Genomic DNA, 20,505 nt, shown 5'->3' with positions numbered 1-20,505 from the left:
ATACAGTAGATATAGGTCATGGTTATGTAGTTTTTTTGCAAAACTGGTTGATCTAGTTTGAGATGGTGCAAACATATTTGCAAATTAAATGAACAGCGTAGTACATTATTCCAAATGGTTATTTAGTAGTTTTAATCCTAAACAGTTCAATTAAACAATTGCTGACCTGGGTTGGAATTGACTGATGGAGTACCACTGCCCTGCGCCATGTGTGGTTTTACTATAGACTGTTGTACATCATGCTCTAGTATTTACCTACAGTAAAGGATTGATCTACCATAACCTGTGTTGTTTTTCATATGAACTCTTACAAGCTGTGGCATTACACTGTCTGTGCATTTTTTTCTTCTCAGGTTGTCGAAGCTCAGGCACGAAATGTATCAAAGAGGAAAGTGACATGCCAGACATTGAGGCAACCGTAGCATCAATACAGAGGACACAGCTGGAAATGCAGAGGTGTGGCAGAACCTGGAGCTTGTTTTGTACAAGGCTAAAGCTGCAGCATCTGGCAGTCCATGTTCAGTTTGACAAGGAAATATTATTTCTTGATGTTTGGTTTACTTTTTTATTCTTAGCCTTGCTGTAAACCCTGCTTTATCAGAATATAGACCTTGCAATAAATGTGTAAATAGTTTTATTTTAGAAAATGTTGTTTTTCAAGCAGACAACATCCCTGCGATGATTTTGCATGTAAATGAGAAGTGCCTACATATTGGCTGTGATGGTACTGTGTGCAGCTCTGGCCAACCGTTTTGTATCACCCTATAGAATTAACTAACTTTGCTTCATAAAGTCGAATGAAACCTGCTGAATAATGTTACGTTAACATATTGAATTACCATACATACCGCTTTTTTCCACATACTTAACGAAAAACTAACAAATTAAAAAATGTGACCTTTCGAAATCTAACATGAAATATTATACTACTATTATGGCTTCCGGTAGACTTTTGCGATATCATTTTCTAGTTTATTTGATGACATGATGTTAAATAAAAGATTTAAATTATGTTCATATGGGTTGAATTATGTCTCAGTCCTAAAATTCTAGGGGCTGCAAAACTTTTGGCTATATCTGTATCTATGCTTATTAGTACATTTTCACTTTCTTTTTAAATGTCTTACTGTGACAGGGTAGCGTCAGGAATGAGACTCTGTCAGGAAGCTGCAGTTAAAGTATTTACAGAAATCAAACAAAAACACAGTCTTTCAAATGAAATGCTTCTGATTGTGCAGGCTGAGCTGTGCCTTACTGGACTTCCAAACACCTCCACCAAACAAAGGATTGTCTTTCCTTTATATACATGTGCTTGTTGTCGGGGATATATTTAACTGCCAAACTTACATAAAAAAATAAGAGCTCTATTTAAACACAACATACTATTTACACGCAGGGCTTTTGCCCTGCCACATACCCACCACATGGCCCCCTCCTCCCCCCTTTTTAAACCCCAGCCATTTTCCCACAAGCCAGTTTTTCTTCTTTTGGCTTCTTGTGGGTGGGTTGGAAGGCAGGCCGGTTCAGACTCCGGTGCCTCCACCAGGAGAGCAAGGACCGGCAACAGGGGACCTGGTCGATGCAGACAGGGTGGCGCTAGCCCGGCAACCGTGCAGCGACATCTGGGTTAGCAGGGTGAGCGGGGCAGGAGACCAAGCGACCGACCTTTGCCTGGCGGTGCAGCGACCTGGGAGCTATTGCAATTGGTTTCCACCGTGCACTCAGCAGCATATGGAACGGCTGCTGAGGGTGACATGGCTGTTGCATTTCCAATTCAAGCCAGTAGAAATTCCCTTCCTTCTGGCCCTGGAAAGAGCGAGGCTTCTCCCTCTGGCCCTGGAGAGAGCGAGGCTTCTCCCTCTGGCCCTGGGAGAGCGAGGCTTCTCCCTCTGGCCCTGGAGAGAGCGAGGCTTCTCCCTCTGGCCCTGGAGAGAGCGAGGCTTCTCCCTCTGGCCCTGGAGAGAGCGAGGCTTCTCCCTCTGGCCCTGGAGAGAGCGAGGCTTCTCCCTCTGGCCCTGGAGAGGGCAGGGCTTCTCCCTCTGGCCCTGGAGATGGTATTGGCTCCTTCTTTGCTTGCCTCCGGGAACAGCCATCCCTCTTCTTCTTCCTCTTTCGGGCAGGTAGCTCCTCCACCTGATATTGGAGGGGGCAGCATACCAGCGAGTGCCCAAACTCCCCTGAGGAGGGCATCTAATCCATCATCCCACGGGACTCCACCTTGTCTCTCGCGAAGGCCTCCATAAATCGAGGGTCTTCGTAGGGGCACACATCTCAAAGGTGCCCACCCTCTCCGCAACTTTTCATGTCTTAAGAGCTGGGTTCCTAGTGGTAAATTTTACAAAACAACCAGATAATTTAGCATAATTGGTAGCCTGGCAGTCTCTCTCCCTCTCCCTCTACCTCTCCTCTCTCTCTCTCTAATATGTGATTTGTATAATATAACATTTTTGTGTTTGCGTGTGTGTGTGTGTGTCTGTGTTTACAGGAACCTCAATGCCCTGACCCGCCAAGTAATCCAGAGGAGAAACTCCTGGGACAACTTCACCTTGAACTGTCGCTACTGGCTTATAATCTGCATCCTGCTTGTGTTTCAACTCTTCATAAACTACATCTTCAAATGAAAAAGAAAAAGCCCCACACTGAGCAATAAATGATCAAAACACATCCGTCACCACCAGTCAGCTTTGGAATGCCAATACAAGAGTCGGAAGAGGCACCAAGCACTTTGAAAAACTGATATTGAAGAAAATAATAATAATAATAATAATAATAATAATAATAATAATAATAATAATAATAATAAAATTAATAATAATAATAACAATAAATACATTATTATATACGTCATAGGTTGCAGGACTATTAATGTTGTCGTAAAGGCACTTTTTGGCTGTTCCTTGCAATACATTTTTTAATGCCTCTTCTGTCCCACCCGGTCACCTATACAACAAAAAAACCCACCCCTATACGTTGGCCTTAACGCTAAAGCCAAAAACAGACTTGTGCAATTCTCTTATATATATATATATATATATATATATATATATATATATATATATATATATATATATATATATATATATATATTCTGTATGTATATATCAAATAGGTCTTGTTATAATAACGAATTACCAAATCAGTATTTGTAACAATCTTTAAAAGAGTACATGTTTACAATTTGAAATGTGTAGTAATGAGGACACGCTGTAGAGATGCGGATGTTTTAAAGAGACCTGTGTGTTGGACATGTAGAGGAAAGACTGGAAGATGGATCTTTCTCTCCCTGCTCGGACCCAGACTGCCTGAACTGTTAGTGATCTGTAGCCACTGGCACACTGGGAGGCAGTCTCTGTGTTAATTCGGTGGTTGTCTCTTCACTACAAGCTCAGTTGCAAGCCAGCGCTGCATTTTTTTTTAATACTTGTTTTCCACAAGGCAAAGCTACATTCCTTGTAAAAATAGAAAGCTGCAGTTCGACAGAGTCTGTGCTCAATAATTGTAAAGTACTACATTAAAATTTTACAGAATGACTTTGGCTGAATTTTTTTCATGATTTTCTGTTTGTGACCGGTGTTGGAAATGTGTGCCATTGTGTTATAATTAAGGTAGGTCGCTGTACTTGGTGCACATCGTTATCACCCAACATACATAGAAATGATGTCAGAAGTTAGCACTCCGTTTTTTTTTTTGCTACTGTCTTATGCATAAGTGGTGGGATGTGTTTGCCATGGGATAAATAAAAGATGTACAATTTTTCATGAAATAAATTCATTTTGGCGTTTACCCATAGACAGCAATAGAAAATAAATTGTATTTTAAAGTATGGGGACTTCAGTTGTTTTTGTAATTTCCATTTTCATAGATATCATATACTGTCCTGTAGTGAACTACCTTAATCAGTGTTTTAGTATTCGGGGGTGCCAAAAAAAATGACCAGCACAGACTCCTCTAAATTTCGCAAACGGCATCAATGAAGCATTTGAATGCAACATTAGTAGCCAAACTAATTACAAACATTTTCAAATCTAAAAGTACATTTTTGAAACTCGTGTTCAGGCTAGAAACGTCTCCTCCAAATCAATTTCTAATCACTGGTTATGAGTTGTAAAAATATATCTGGCAAGTACATTTCATAATTTAAAATACATTTTCATTTAACAAGTCGTATTTCTCAGAATAGCAGGGCTTGAGAAAGAAATAACGAAAATAGCGAATACTGGAAGTGAAAGAACGACTTACGGCGTCCTTAGGGTGTGTGTGGCGCAGTTACCGTGACGTGAGAAGGGAAGTTCCACCTTAAGAAATTTCTGCTGAGTGAGTTCCTAGTAACAACACAGTTCTCAGGATTGCTGCGGGGAGAGGGTTGTGGAAGTACTGTACACTAACGAGGGAAACAGCTAACTGCAGCCGAATCCCATGCAACTGCGGTTATTTGCTTCTTCCGAAAATCTAACGGAGAAGTGCGTGATTTAAGAGGTAAGGGTTTAGTCTACATCCGCCTGGAAAAGTTCATAGCCGTGTTGTTTGAACTTCACTTTATTTGTCCAGCAACAGCATGGCATAGTGTATTAATCCATACCTTGTTTAATTGTTTATGACTCGCTTGCTTTGTCAAAGCACAAGGTATTTAGTTACGTGACTGTCTCCTTGGCCTGTCACAATCATTTTCATTTTTTGGCATTCAATTACAATGAAAAGGACGTTTTGGTCCAATGTAAGATTAAGCTGATCTGGTAGTGTATGGATGCATTATCTGTACGTCTTACATATTAAATTGTGACAAAAAAAATCTATACTATTACCAACAGCTATTGAGAGGGATATGTCCTTCTATGATCCACTGTCATAGATAGGTCTACATTTTGAATTTACAACAGACGTTTGTGTCAGCAGATTTCTCCGGTAAGCTCTAAAAGTTAAAACTTTACTGTACTTGTAAAGGAGATCACATTGAAAACAATCAATGCAGGTTAAGGGTAAAGTCCAGACAGTGTGTGCTTTTAACTGTGTGGAAGTGCATATGACAAACTGGTGATTGCAATGCTGGTTAGATGCAAGCACCATGCACTGCTGAAACACACTAGTACAAAAGCTTTAACTTCAGTGACAATATTACTTTTAACAAACTGTTGTTAATGATATTAACTACATGGGATTGAGAGAATGATGCCAGGACAGGTGGCCTGTGTAACTCCTGCCTCACATGGCAAGAAAGTGTCTGATGGTGGTAAAAAAAAATTTAAAAAACTGCTAATTTTGCCCATTGCCCTCATTGTATTTCCTTTTGGGAAATTATGTCCTGTTATTTTAAAGCATGATTCAAGACAATCAAACAGAAAATAAGGATACTATATAGAACGGCCATTCTGTTTTTTGACTGCTGCATATCCCTATTCATACAGGAATGGAAATAGGACTCCCATTAATGCAAAGTGGTTTGAACCATTCCAGGCTTTACTATGTGTTTAATTCCCTAATTTGATGTTGCCTAATCCAAACAAAACCTGTCTTGCTGTTTCAAAGGCTCAGTTTCCTTTGTAATGCAAGGTTTCATGTGACACTATGCCAATAAAGCATTATTCAAACAACCTTTTTAAAAACATCATTTTTAATTCCAGCCCCTGAGACTTAGAGCTAAGAGGCAGAACTCCAGTGAAGACAGTTGATGAGAGCAGCTCAGATCAAGCAGGCAGGATGCAGAAGGTTATTCACATTGCATATCTAATCTTGGTTCTGGACATTACCTCTCTGTTTGCCCAGTTTTCCATTACACCTGTAAGTAACATAGACCTGATGTTGTTTGATGTAACAGTATTCCACCAAAAAGCATTGCATTCCATTTAGAATGTGCACGTTATACAGAATATTCATGACAGAGTACCCATAGGCAGTCATCAGCTATTCTAGATCCATCCTTACTGTAACTATGTACAGCTAACTCAGATCTAGTTGTTCTACACTCTTGGTTGCTTAAACTAACGTTTTGAATGTGGCTTTACTTGCTTTTCATTGCCCATAAAGAACAGTACTACTGGAACAGAACTACTGGAACTAAGCATTGCAATAATTCTGCATATGCCGGATAAGCTCTGAGGGCTGAATTACCTGCTCTTGTCTGTAAATTAAAAAAAAAACGTATTGGGTTACAATACAAATGCTTTTTATAACAAAAAAAAATGGGGGGGAGGGAGGGCTGGCAAGCTATTGTGGTAAACGTACAGTATAATGTGGGGAGATTTCTTTTTTTCAGAACCATTCAAATGCAGTATGTTAATGATATGAAATATAAGCAATCCTGGTTCCATGTGAAAGATGATGATGATGATAATAATAATAATAATAATAATAATAATAATAATAATAATAATAAATACATGAATCCAAATTCCACAGGGATGGTGCAAGGCTTTGGCCAGTATTTGTCTTTTTGAATAAAGTTGTGGAACCAACAGCTGTTTTTTTTTCTTTATTTTGTACTTTTAAAACAAATCTTGCTCAATTAATTAGGCTCAAGCCTGATGCTGCCGGAAGCTTGAAGCATTAACACAGCTCTGCTAATTTAATACATATTTTGGTACAATCATGATTTTTTTCCCCTTGGTACTTAGGTATCCACTGTACAACCGACCCGCTGGGGCTGTACCGAGCCCGAGTTGTTTTTCCACTGCAAAGATGAGCCTTGTTACTGACATCACATGCAGCGAAAGACAGTTGCTGTTAATTATTGTTATTAATTAACTCTGTTTGCCAAAAGATGCCCTAGTTGTATGTTACAGCTGCATTTTGTTTTACTATATTTTTGTAAATAAGTTTAGAATTGTTTTATTTTCAGCATTTATTTTCCTTTATATTAATATAATAAAGGTCAAGGATGAGAAATTTGGTAGAATTTTGTGTTTTTGAGTGAGTGAGTTAAGTGTACCGTACCCGTGGTTTTATGTCCATTTACTTCAAATCGTCAGAAATTCGAGCATAAACTTTCTCATTTCTGATGGCAGATCTTCCTTAACACTTCTGTCTGCCCACAGAGAAACTAAAGCCTGCACTTCCTCAGCGTCCCAAGGCTGTACTTTTCTCTCATCACACTCGCTGCGTGCCATATTTGTTGTTTTTCTTTTTGGAGTGTACTGACTGACGCAATATAATGACGAAAATTCTTAACCCCGCCCCTGGCTCTGCTCGGCTCGCAGCAGGATTCAGGGGCCGGTTGTACTAAAGGGATCCGATCCCGGATCCGGGATCAAATGTTGATCTTGATCCTAGTTGCGTTGTACTAAACGGATCAGTGCTCAATCTGAGCTCAAACCTGATCTTGCTTTTGAGCAGGATCAGAACTTGATCCCACTTTTGAAAAATTGAGGAAGTAAACATCGATTGAAACAGAGGTGATTTAACGTTTTAGAAAACATAAGCAGCAATGCATTTAAAAGTAGCTGTAACAGTACTGTATTAAGATAATAACAATAAAAAAAAAAAAAAAAAAAACTTTGTACAATATTTGTTTGTGTTTAGCTATATCTGACATTTTCTGTTTTCGCCGTATAGCTACTGACTGCATAATGAGGTTTCATAAATAATATGTCTACGTTTTCTGTGTTGACAAAGTCATACTGGCGTTCTCATGGTATCGATTACAATTAAATCAATAATTAGATTTAACGTTGTAGTTTTTATTTTTAAATGCATATCATCCCCTCCCCTCCCCCAATTCCTTTTTTCAGCCTAAATCTCCCCGTCCGCCACATTTTCCAGTTGCAGCTGTCTGTCAGCACTTGATTACATTTGCTTAAAATGTGTTGATAATTTGCCCTGAACCGACGCTGCAGCTAGATGCTTGTGTGTATGGAGGCTATACCGCTGTAAAATATCTGTGTGTCCGTCAGAAAATACACACGGCCGTGATTACGGTAACATTTATTAAAACATTTTAGAAGTTAAAAAACAAAACAAAACCAGATACCGGTGTTAATATACTCGATCTGTTTTTATAGAATCGCTGAAGTTTTAAATTATACATGTACAGTACTTGCTTCGGATTCATGTCGTTTAAATTAAACGCACTTCATTTTCTGACATTCGGATTCTTCAATCTCTGCGCCACGCATATTCGCTTCTCATTGGTCAGTTTCCCTAGTTACGGCTGCGCAGCTCCAGGATCGGATCAAGATTTCGGATCAGTGGAGCTTGATCCTGATCCGCTTAGTACAACGCCTTTTCATGATCCGGCTCTAGTGAGCCGGATCCGATCCTGTTTTTTGATCTCGTTAGTACAACCGGCCCCAGATGTCTTGTGAGGCCAGAGTTTCATGGTTTGGTTCTCGCTCGGCTCGACAAATAGCCAGAGGAGAACCACCCATACCTGCACCGTACCAAGCCCTGACGGGTTGGATGTGCCAGTGGAGAAGACTTGGCACGGCCTTCAGTTATAGTAGAAAGTTGCGTGAGGTTATGTCACAAACTGGATTTTTACTGGTCAGTCCTTTAAAGCATGGAATGTGATGGTATGTGCTGCTACATCACATAAATAATAACTGTAGCGAGAGAGTGACGACTTTCTAAGATGCGTAGAAACCTTCCATCGAAAAAGATTAGTGCTTTTATAAGATTTGAAGGTTTATTTTAGTATTGCCACATGCCATTAATGAATGAAACTTAAAAATTCAAGTATTCTAAAATAATGAACCATTGTGCTTCTTAGTTCAATGTGTTTTTTCTCACAGTATTTGGCAAAACGGCTGGGGTTCGATACCATCTGGTTTGGGTACCTGCAAACCACAGTAGGAATAATCCAGCTCTTGGGTGGACCTGTCTTTGGCAGGTAAGCAAAATAACCCGAAGCAAATTTTGTATTTATTTTCTCTGCATACAGTGGTGTTGCTCCTTGATCATGCTGGTCCTCAGGTAGTGGTGTTACTCATTGATCATGCTGGTCCTCAGGTAGTGGTGTTACTCATTGATCATGCTGGTCCTCAGGTAGTGGTGTTACTCATTGATCATGCTGGTCCTCAGGTAGCGGTGTTACTCATTGATCATGCTGGTCCTCAGGTAGTGCTGTTACTCATTGATCATGCTGGTCCTCAGGTAGTGCTGTTACTCATTGATCATGCTGGTCCTCAGGTAGTGCTGTTACTCATTGATCATGCTGGTCCTCAGGTAGTGCTGTTACTCATTGATCATGCTGGTCCTCAGGTAGCGCAGTTACTCATTGATGCTTTAATTCGGCTGCAGGTTTGCGGATCTGCACGGCGCTCGCGCTGCCCTCACCCTGTCCAGCTTGTCTTCAGCTGTATACTTCATGATCCTGGGCTGCGCCACTAATGTGCCTCTTCTCTTCATCTCCAAGCTGCCGGCCGTATTCATGCATGGAATGCCAGGTAGTCACAAGCCTCTCCAGAATAATACCATGCAGACTGGTCACGTCGAGTCAGTGCGTCCTGGCTGCCTACAGTGGTCTTACTGACTGTGTGTGTGTTACAAGACACAATGACTCCGTTCTATTTGTATAGTATTTCTATCAACGGTATTGATTTATACTATAAAAAAACTTTTTTGAAAAAATGTTTCTAAAAGCTTACACCTCTAAATAAACTGACTCCTTCTCCATTCCTCTCTGCAGGCATGCAGATGGTCGTGACAGACCTGACTGAGCCAGGGAATCGAGCCAGTGCTCTGGGGAGACTGGGGCTGTGCTTCGGAGTGGGCATGATCATGGGATCATCGCTCGGGGGCTCCCTCAGCACACGATACGGGTAGGGGGCTGGGGTCATTACTCTATGTGATTCACTGCTGGAGAGCCAGTGAAAATCCCTAACGAGTATCATGCATCAGTGTGCCACAGTAGTGTTCAGAGTGATTGGGGCCTCCCTCCTGCTGTTTTGTGGTGCCGGGGGGTGGGATGTTAGTTGCAGGTTTTTGGTATCCCTGATAGATAATCATCCGCTCTTCAAATATATGACAGTGATTTTAATAAGAAGACCATCTCACAAGAGAAATGCTATCCGTCATCAAAGAATGATGAGCAACTACAGCAGGGTTATTGTTTATGGATCTTTTAACCCCAGTCAGACCCTTGCTAACGAACCTTCTTGCTGAATAGATAATTGTCTCCTCTACAACCACTAATTGTATAAGCAACGTCCCCCAAGTGTACTGGAACCCTGAATGTCCCCTGTTTATTGTCAGTGCAATATGACTAGCTGGGATACACAAAACAACCATTAAATCACATTAAGGGGTAGATGTAAGGATATGCACAAAGTGATTGCTCTCAGATTTGAACTTTGCCATCATTACTCCGTTACAATTATATTGAAATGCATTCAGATGAAGAAAAAAGCATGGAATTGGGCAGGATCTGGATACTAAGCGGGCGCAAACATTATAATGTGATGTAAGGATTTTGCCTTGCAAGGTGCAGACCATTGCAGAAGCGAGTAATTAAGAGTTGTATAAAAGCACACACCTGCAGAGACCTGTCAGTGGCTTCAGGATGGCTGCTGTGGTACACTTCCTGATGTGGTGACACTTGGTTCTTGTTGAGGAGAGGCAGGAACACGTTCGGAGGAGAAGAGCAAGACGAAGAAGACCCTGCATATTCAATCCCAGGGTCACTTTGTTTGGGATGCAGGAGGTGCTAAAGCATTATTGTCACACTCCGCAGATCATCCTAGACCTAATAGCTGAATTGAGGGATGCACTATACCCCAGTGTCAATCTAGGGACTGCTATTCCTGCACAGGTGAAAGTAATGTATTCGCTACACTACTTAGCCTCTGGATCCTTTCAGACCACAGTTGGAATGTCTGAAGGGATGGCCTAATCCACCTTTATCAGAGTGCTAGGTAAATTGCTGGATGTCCTGCTGAAAAGGGCAGGACAATACATATGATTTACTAAGGATACTAGCATAAATTATGTTGTGCTGAGGCTTTTCCAAACAACTCTGTTTCATGCTGAGTGACCTCAGTCATAAGGACTCTCAGCTCCTTCTCAGAAAACGTATTTTCCGTGCGCCAAGAGGACTTTGCTGCCCTTGCTCTGACATATATATTTTTTTGGTTTGTATTTTTGATGCGCTCATTGAGACCCTCTTTATCTTAACTGCATATCATTATTTGTGCATGTTGAGTAATTTTCATTGCTCTTAAGCTTACATAGGGCGCAGTGCAAAATAATTGCCTGGCTGCAATGCAATTTAAATTTTGCATCTACAGTTATTTGCGCTGTGCCTATACTTACATCTACCCCTAAATGTGGTATCTGTGTGGGCAGACACAATTGCAGAAACTCATTTTCTTTGGTAAAATGCAGAACAAATATGCCACCCAGTCATTTATAGTGCTGATCAGCACAGGTTAGCACCTGATTCACTCCTGCCCGTCCAAAGGCTTCACTACTATAGTCTGTTCAATTCACTGACAGTGTCCAGATAAACTAAAAACAATCATGACAAGTAAAGAAGCTATTTAAAAAAAATAAGTAAAATGAATATTCATCAACAGGCACTATAGTTAAAACATTTAGGTATGAGTCATATCAAATTAGAGTAGAATAAAGATGAATTGCAGCTTTTATGGAATAGCCTATATTCTTCATTTCTCATCTGCTTGTGGCAAATGTTATAAAGAAAACATAAGTACTCTGAACAAATCATTACTCTAAACAGAGTCCAGTCCCAGCTGTTTGGATGAGCCAGGGTGTACTGCATCTGAAAGTGAAACATTCACTTTATTGATCTTCTCCTGTAGATGGCGCTATAGAACAATAAATAAAGACATAAGAATACAAAGAAGCAATGCTAGTGTTGTTGAGGGCTGAGGATTTGGTTTTTGTACACACTTCTATTGCGCAGTTCATAATTGCAGGCTACAGAAAATGATTTTATGATTATGGCTGTATTTTGTGCTGCGAACATTTTTCACATTGTCGGGAAATGTTTTTATTTCAACAAGAAGTGGTAAAGCTCTGTAGCAGGGCAGAATCTGTAGCAATGTGTTTTTTGGAAAGTAGATGGCATTGCATAGCAGGAGCCACAGCACTTGTAGAGAAACTGAGTGACTGGGTCTGTCCTCTAGGGGCAGTGTTGTTCAGTATTTACTGTACGGTGTGTAGGTATGGTTGTATTTCTTCCTACAGCAGCTCATTGAAATCTATTGAAAATAAGCCAATCGCAAGAGAATGTAATATACAGAAGTCATAACAATAATATAGTGTATATATAATGCAGGGATGGCAATATGACTCCCAGTGGTCACAAATGGAGATTAGATAAAGGGGCATTCAGAACAGAAAATAGGAGGTACTTTTTTACACAGAGAATTGTGATAGTCTGGAACCAACTCCCCAGTAATGTTGTTGAAGCTGACACCCTGGAATAGGTGAAACCGCTATACAATAGGAGTCTTATTTCCATCCCTGTAGTTTATTTATTTATTTATTTATTTATTTATTTATTTATTCATTTATTTAGCTTGAATTCAATGGAATTAACATCCACACTTTATGCCCTGGGGTTGGACAGTTGAAAACCGTGTTCAGTATGCAGCACAAACGTTTGTGTAACTGGGTTGTCCATACGCGACTTATTTAATGTGTTGTACAAAAGGCACCAAGCACAAGCACGTGTATTCTATATTGCTGGTGATCTTTCAGACAACCAGGTCCAGTTTCACCTGCAGTATGCCACAACACATCACAAACCCCATTCATGACATCAGCTGCACCATAGTGAGTTTTCTACTGTACGTTATTCTTCATAACGGGAGAAAAAATCATACTCATAGCCAGCGCTCCAGGTAAGGTTTTGGGTTTGCGAGTAACTTGCCCTCTAATTTTAACACCGAGAGAGTAAAATGTATTTTCAGGGGGTAAAATGCAACATTACCTTGAAGTCATGAGTAATCTTGATTTTATACTGTCCAGTCTTTAGTGGTAATGGGATAGGCATTAAAAAAGAGCCTTCCATTTTAACTGCAATATTACTTTGAACTGCTGTACAACCACAGGTGTGTTCTATAAGGTTCTTTATTCTTTATGTAGCTGGACTGGGTGTTTACGCTTCAACCTGTGTAGCTTCGACTTTTTTTCTTATTCTTATTGTGATTCTCTGCAAAGACAACAGGGCTAGCCAGAGATTGGATAATGTTTGTTGGGTTGGTTTTTCTTGTGTACAGTTTCCTAGTAACTGAAGACAGTGTATTCTGGGAAATGTGTATGCATATTTTTCCGCATTAAATTAAAATATAGTGCGTTTTGGATTTTTTAATGCATAAAAACGGCAGATACGCATCTTACCTGGACTACTGATCATATCTGATGCACCACTCAGAATTCCATTCAACTGCAAAGTCAATTCAAAATCACCAGCAAACACGTTTCTCAGCCAGGTAAAAGTATGTCGCCCATTTCCTTCTTTTCTGTCAAAACAACAGTGAACAAAGGTTTGTTATGAATATAAACCTTTATAGTTGGATACTAACAATTAAACATTATATAATACAGTTATGAGACGGTGAGCATCTGTGTATGAGTTGAACAGGTAGCATATAAACACACTTCAGCCTCCAGCCTAGCCCAGTTCACCATTGCTCATGCCACTTCCCTCATACACGGACATTAGCCATACTATAATCCTATAATATACCTTTAAAAAAAGCAGACATAATCTAATGTATAATAACTGACACATTTTAATTCCTGTACAAAAATACTTGTTGCATCCTGTGTATAATCCAAACCCACTTTTGTATGATAATTTTCTTTGCACAATCAAAAGATTCCTGTAGGACAGAAATGAGTTAATGTGCTGTTAATGCAAGACCATCTGTGCTCAATTATCTAGCAGGTTCTGCCCACTGGCTGGGATGGTAGTGCTTTATTAATGCACTTGTGTAGTGCACAATTCTAGGTACTCTCTGATGCTGACAGTAGATGGATCACACACACACAGTGTGGTTTAATAATGTGCTCATGTAGAGCCAGGTCGATAATGCCCAAATCCTGTAATATCCAAGGCTATTATCACACCCCACAATTGGATATGGTGACTCTGTCCTTTTGAACTTTATGGATGGCTGAATACAACAGCTGCTATCATTCTGAATGTCTTGAGAAAAAAATAATCTTAATAATTGAAGCCGTCAGTAGTCTCAAATTTATCCCGGAGGTTATGAAATCCCTGGCAACAGAGGTATAGTGGAAAGCTTCTGATCCTATTGTGATAAAGCTTAGTATTTTTTGAGCATTTGATACTGGTCATATATGAGGGTGTCTCTGTCTGTCTGTCTGTCTGTCTTTCTGTACATTTGTCCATCTCGTCATTGCCTTTTTTAAATCATACTGATATCCCTATTTCACACTTGGAAAGGATCATAGATCCATGATGAAACTATCATTATTAGGTATTTCCTGTGAAATGTTATAAAAAAAAGCTTACATTTGAATATGTCTTGTAACTTCACACTGCTGCAGGTAATTTCCCATGCAGGTCTGTAGAACGGACTGCTTTTACCTGTGCTCATGTGCAGGAGCTGCTCTTCAGTTCTGCTTGCTTGCTATTGAGAAATGGAACATCAGACAAATTGTCTTTATTGAGAAGTAAGAGCATCTAGTGATCTGACACTTTGGATCAAGTTTCCTTTTGGATTGTTGGCTATACATAGCTGTGCACTAATTCAGTTTCAGTAATTGCTATAGGAACCACTCGGAATGATTGCAAATATCATAAAATGGTAAAACAATAACAACAAAACAATGTAACAAAGACTTTATTCAAAGTGCCATTTTGAGCATGATACAGCAGAAACACAAGCATTCTGTTGTATTTGCTTGGCAGTCAAAGGGTTAAATAATAATTACTCTACAAGGAATAGAACAAAACAAAGTTGCTGGGGTCGACTGTAAGGGACTGAATAACACTAAAGCATCGTCATAGGAAAGCGCATGCATGGCGAATTTTACAGGAAGAAAACAGCTATCATAACATCCGCTCATCCTTGAAAATGTAAATCCTTGTGAGGTATAGATTATACAACAACAAACTGAAATAACCCATGAAGGGAACCATTGTGCCTGGAGTAATTGGTGCTAAGCGTGGGTTGAAAGTTCTGACCATCTGTCTCAGGTTCTTTGATGATGTTTCGTTCCATTATTGCATCCTTCTGCCTCAATAACCTTAAACCATAGCTGTATTCATAAAGCAAACCTTAGGCAAACAATCACAATGAATCTGTTTGCTAAGATTATGCTGTGCTTAGATTTTGCTGTGGTGATAGGTACCACCCTGTGTAAAATATACGTATCTCTGGGCATGGCTCTCCTTTCCTGCGGTGACCTGGGAACAGGGGAGAACTCTTGACTCGGAGCTGTATTGCTCTTATTAGGATTTATTCATGAAGCAGCTCGGCTGTGAAATAAGGGACAATCTAGATTTTCAAAGTCATGTCCTTACTGTTACTTATTACTGTGAGTGTAATGGGCAATACTGTGTGATACACTGGCATTACGGATTCATACCTCTGTCGGTGAGATGAGATGAGATGAGGTTAAAAGCTCTAAAACCACGAATGCAGTGGAGCCCGGCTCTCTTTCAGAGTGGCGTTGTGCCCAGCCTCCGCCCTGTTACATTAGCATCCTACTAACTTCCTGTGCTGTAGATCACATGGTCTGTTTGCAACTAGACCACTGAAGTGAATAATGTATAATGCACACCTCTTACATAGCGTGCATCTCTTGTAACAATAGCATAGCATGCATTTAAATCATATAGAAGAAATCAGCATTAAGGGTTAGTCAAGATTCCACTACAGATCCCATGTATAGAACATCCGGCTCAATTCAAGTAAAAAAAAAAAAAAAAGCAACAACACTTATGTTTAATAGTAATTCCTGGCTACTATATCAGTTTTTGTGATTTATAATAATACATTGTGTAATGGGTGTCTCTTTTTACAGAGTTTGAGCAGACAGAATTGCTTTGCTTTGCGGTCCTCGTGCCCATCTCTTAAAACAATGAACTATATAGAATGCTATCACCCGAGTGTACAGTGCAGCTGGTTGGGTAATGACAGGAAATAAGCCGTTGAAGCTCAAATGACTAGTGCTAACTGAAAGTAAAGCTTGCAAATTTGCATTTGAGATTCTGTTAATCAAATAGAGTACTAAATATAATTTTATAAATTTAGAGTATGTATTAACAGGTTCTTTGAACATTTGAGATCTATATACCAAATGTAATTCCAACACGCTCAGAATTTTAATTACTGTACTACCAATATCTCATGAAGCTAAAACCTAGCTCGGAGAACAGAAATAACTAATTAAAAGGTTGGCTTTTGTGAATATTTCACACGCTAACCATTAAAACCCTCCTGGGTTTTAGTTGGCAGTTATTCAATGCCCCAAGTGGTTGACAGGTGGGACTGTTTTGTACAGAGATTAAATATGTTTGGAATCTAAGCACCTTCACTTTTATGTGTGTGTCGCAACTGAGCTGCAATGAAATGCCAAATTCTTGGGTCACCAAGACTGAGCTCTCTAATGTGTGCCGTGCCAAGAATAACACAGGGTGTGGTGTGACAGCTGTCAGTGCCACTGCCGAGGTATCTCTCTGGAATCCAAGGGGCATTCTTTATCACTTCTCAAGATGAGCATGTGTTGAAAAGGGTGTCATTTTTAAGTCTCCGAAAATAAGAAAAATGGATGTTTCCAAAAAGACAACCCTTAGGGCAAATCTAATGTTTCGAATCAAGAACCTTTCTGAAGTAAATGTGTGATGTGTGACGAGCAAATGTCCTTCGCTGGAGGGGTTCCACCCAATGCCACAATAATGAACTTTTCTGCATTTCCGTTCCACGTGAGAGACACGCCCCTTGATTCTTGATTGGTCAGTTCCAAAGTAACTGCGGCTAGCAAACCAAAGAACAAAAAAAAAAAAATCAATTTCCAAATCCACTCACTTCTCGCTGTAAATATATGATATGAATATATTGGAACAATTATATCATCAGTAACATGGCAAACTATAATTTTTTTATGCAATAATGAAACCGGTGTGTAAAGAAAGTAATGCAAGACCAGTGACCAGCTGTTCAAAATTAAAAATGAAACCACATCGCCATGGAAATGACAGTCAAGGTGGATGTACCATTGATTCCAGTCATCAAGAGTTGCCTTGGAGAATCTAAGATTTTTTTTTATTGGTTTGAAGGTGCAGCAGCCAGTTCTGTCTTGGCTTGTCTCTGTGTCACTGGGTGAATGGTATTCGTCACAGACTGTATTTCAAAACTGGATGTTGACGAGGGGGCTCCCGAGTGGCACATCCGGTAAAGGCACTCTGTCTGGAATGCAGGATGCGCCCTATAGCTTGGAGATTGCCGGTTCGGATCTGCCGACTGCGGACGGGTGTTCCCAGGGGGCAGTGCACAATTGGCCAAGCACTGTACGGACGGGGTAGGGGTTAGGTCGACTGGGGAGTCCTTGGCTCACCGCTCACTAGCTGCCCCTGTGGCTGGCCGGGTGCCTGCAGACTGGCCTGTACGCAATTCAGAACTGCGTGGTCCTCCGATGCTGTAAGTTCTGAAATGGCTGCACAGTGGGCTTGCAAAGCGAAAAAAAGCCAGTGGCTGACGGCACTCGTTTCGGAGGACGCGAGTGCTCATCCTCATCCTCGTCCTCATCTCTCCCGAGCTAGTGCGGGGGTTGCAGCAGTGAGCCAGGTTCAATAATAATTGGACATTCCAAAAACAACTGGGGAGTAAATGAATAAAAAAAAAAGAAATGGGTAGTTACTGGTAATCTAGTCCTGAAGTGGTTGGCCCTCTACTGGTAGTTTGTAAGGCATGTGTTTGGACTGGAGCGCATTCCTGTTTAACAAGACAGAGTTTCTGTATTTGTTTACAGTACACTGCTGCACAATGAGTACCAACTGAACACTGCCTGTTGCTTAAAAGTCCTAAATATTTATTTAGGTGGCCCCTTCATGGTTTGTTGACAGCTGTATTAGCTTTCTACGTCTTTCCTGCAAAATATTATCAGTATATAAAAATATAAACACAGGGAAACAAAATTAGTTGTTTATATTTTTGGTGTTGCAGGATGGTTGTGTAGTTTCAAAGTGGGGAGAAAGCTATTTGTACAGCAGTTAAAACTACCTTAGGTAATGTAAACGAAACGGTATCAAACAGCGTCTGTTTATTTGATAAACTGCTCAGAAACCTAAGATGTGGAAAAAAGTACTCCCAGTATAGTAGTGGTATCTACTCTTCCTGCAATTGCCTAATTCTTTGATTATTTTTTAAGAACATAAATATTGGTCAAAGAAAACAACAACAGTCTAGAACAGTTTCATAAATGTCCAACTTTATTTACCAGTAATCTATCTAGACATATTTATTACAGACAAAATAGTTTGGTCTAGAGCCCAGCTTCACAATGAAAAAGTAAATTGTGCAATTTAATTACGCTGCTAAAACAGTGCACCCATTTAGGGGCTCCCGAGTGGCGCATCCAGTAAAAGCACTCGCTAGAGTGCAGGATGCGCTCTATAGCCTGGACGTCGCGAGTTCGAGTCCAGGCTATTCCACAGCCGACCGTGGACGGGAGCTTCCAGGGGGCGGCGCTCAATTGGCCGAGCGTCACCAGGGGGGAGGGAGGGTTAGGTCGGCCAGGGTGTCCTCGGCTCACTGCGCACCAGCGACCTCTGTAGTCTGGCCGGGCGCCTGCGGGCTTGCCTGTAAGCTACCCAGAGCTGCGTTGTCCTCCGACGCTGTAGCTCTGAGGCGGCTGCACGGTGAGCTTGCAGTGTGTAAAGAAGCGGGCGGCTGACGGCACACACTTCGGAGGACAGCGTGTGTTCATCTTCGCTCCTCCCGAGTCAGCGCAGGGGTGGTAGCGGTGAGCTCAGCCTAAAAAATAATTGGGCATTTCAAATTGGGGAGAAAATAATAAAAACTAATTGGCAACGACTACATTTAAAAAAAAAAAAAAAAAAACAGTGCACCCATTTAGTAAGCAATACAGAATGTACTCGAGTTACAACAAAGCAAAACAATAATGAACTGGATGAATTTAGAGGCTGACATTTGGGCTGAAACGTTTGTTCGTAGAACACTTGACTAAACATGTACTAGGAGTAGCACCAAATAGTCGACTTGTCAGTAAGAAAAGTGGCGGTCGACCTCAGAAACTGGTAGCTAACATATAAATGACATTTCAGAATAGTTTTTTGAAATTCCAAGCAGTTTTAAAATACAGTGTACAAACAATGCAATCACAAATAGAGCACCAGACATTATCAGATACGTTTTTTATTCATATTTTTTAAACGTCAACATGATTCGATTCAAATTGGTAGTAGTTTTACACCTAACATGTAAACATTTTAAACACGACCCCTCTAAGACCCTTTTTTTTTTTTTTTTTTAAACAACACTGATTAAACTAGATTTGTATTCAAAAGTGTATAACACTCCAGGGAGGGCATTATTGTATTGCAAATGGCAGTTGTATTAATCCCCTGAACAGTGCCAATAAAGATTACAAACATTATAACATGCCCTACCAGTTCATCAGCTAGTATGCCTCCTCAATCTCTTTGGCTTTCATTTGCCACTCAGACTCATTTCCTTCTATTAATCCTTGTCGGTTTACAGTCAATAAACCTTTGAAGAGTACAATCAATAAAGCGGAGCAAACCTCTACCGGATATGCATATAAAGGTGTGTTATCATACTGTGATAACTGACCTTTTAATGTTTAAAGTAGGCAGTGTTTACATTGGGTTATTTTTACCAAGGCAGGTTGTTAAAAAAAAAAAAAAAAAAGTGATAAATGTGTGAAGTGTTCAGGCAACTTGTTGAAACTTGCCCAGCAGTGCAGCAGCACTTTCCAAAGCCTACATCTGTTGAACTTTTCTTTCAGGCAAATGTGTTTTGTGTTTTCTGTGTGCACCAAAAGCCTACAGATTGTTAATGGCCCTGTTAATGTGTCAATGCTCTGCTTTGTTTCACTGAGACAGACGGTATTTGCTAGAGCATTACAATATGCTAATGTAATGACAACAGTTGCATTGGCCAACTTTCCTTTACAAAGAATCAAGAAGAAAATATTATATTTTTATTGACATTTTAGTTAGAAAATCCTAAATAAAAAATACATGGATTGTATTTTCTTAACATTTAATGTTGACCTCCCTTTTAAATGTCAAAAAAACAAAGTGGTGGCACACAGCCACTGTTTTCCTTTTAACTGTTCTTGTGATATTTATAAATAAAGTTTAATTCAGGGACAAACATTTGAACTGTTTCAATGTCTACATAACCCACCGTTGAGTGCTTTACAAGCTTTATTTTACAAAATAGCAGTGAAAAATGGTTAACTTCATGTATCTTTTACCAAATTGTCACATATTCCACTTTTAAATCAGATCTTTGAAAACTATTATTATTATTTATTTCTTAGCAGACACCCTTATCCAGGGCGACTTACAATTGCTACAAGATATCACAT

General features: G+C 40.1%; 2 protein-coding genes across 7 annotated transcripts in view; both read left to right on the top strand.

The window, feature by feature from the left end:
* The window catches only part of LOC117434452 (oxysterol-binding protein-related protein 5-like), a 72,740-nt gene extending 69,731 nt beyond the window's left edge, over nucleotides 1–3,009 (top strand). For all 4 annotated transcript variants that reach the window (XM_034057011.3, XM_059003367.1, XM_059003366.1 and 1 more), the window contains 2 exons: nucleotides 354–456; nucleotides 2,486–3,009. In XM_034057011.3, the coding sequence (XP_033912902.1) occupies nucleotides 354–456; nucleotides 2,486–2,621 (239 nt within the window). In that variant the 3' untranslated portion in view covers nucleotides 2,622–3,009. The remainder of the gene's footprint in view (nucleotides 1–353; nucleotides 457–2,485) is intronic.
* A 30-nt stretch (nucleotides 3,010–3,039) lies between these two features.
* Nucleotides 3,040–20,505, top strand: part of LOC117434658 (solute carrier family 22 member 18-like) — a 50,301-nt gene continuing 32,835 nt past the window's right edge. The window contains exons 1-5 of one of the 3 annotated variants that reach the window (XR_009309244.1): nucleotides 3,040–4,476; nucleotides 5,619–5,775; nucleotides 8,721–8,818; nucleotides 9,229–9,374; nucleotides 9,617–9,749. Coding sequence is in view for 2 of the 3 variants with exons in the window: in XM_034906754.2 (XP_034762645.2) it covers nucleotides 5,695–5,775; nucleotides 8,721–8,818; nucleotides 9,229–9,374; nucleotides 9,617–9,749 (458 nt within the window). In the remaining variant the exon portion in view is untranslated. Of the gene's footprint in view, nucleotides 4,477–5,618; nucleotides 5,776–7,446; nucleotides 8,502–8,720; nucleotides 8,819–9,228; nucleotides 9,375–9,616; nucleotides 9,750–20,505 lie in introns of those variants that run through there. The other 2 variants (XM_034906754.2, XM_059003368.1) reach the window with 2 other exon arrangements.

This window comes from Acipenser ruthenus, chromosome 28 (assembly GCF_902713425.1).
Source record: "Acipenser ruthenus chromosome 28, fAciRut3.2 maternal haplotype, whole genome shotgun sequence".
In the NCBI taxonomy this organism is placed as follows: Eukaryota; Metazoa; Chordata; class Actinopteri; order Acipenseriformes; family Acipenseridae; genus Acipenser; species Acipenser ruthenus.
The sequence above is the reverse complement of the archived record's forward strand: the minus strand, read 5'-3'. Positions and strand labels throughout refer to the sequence as shown.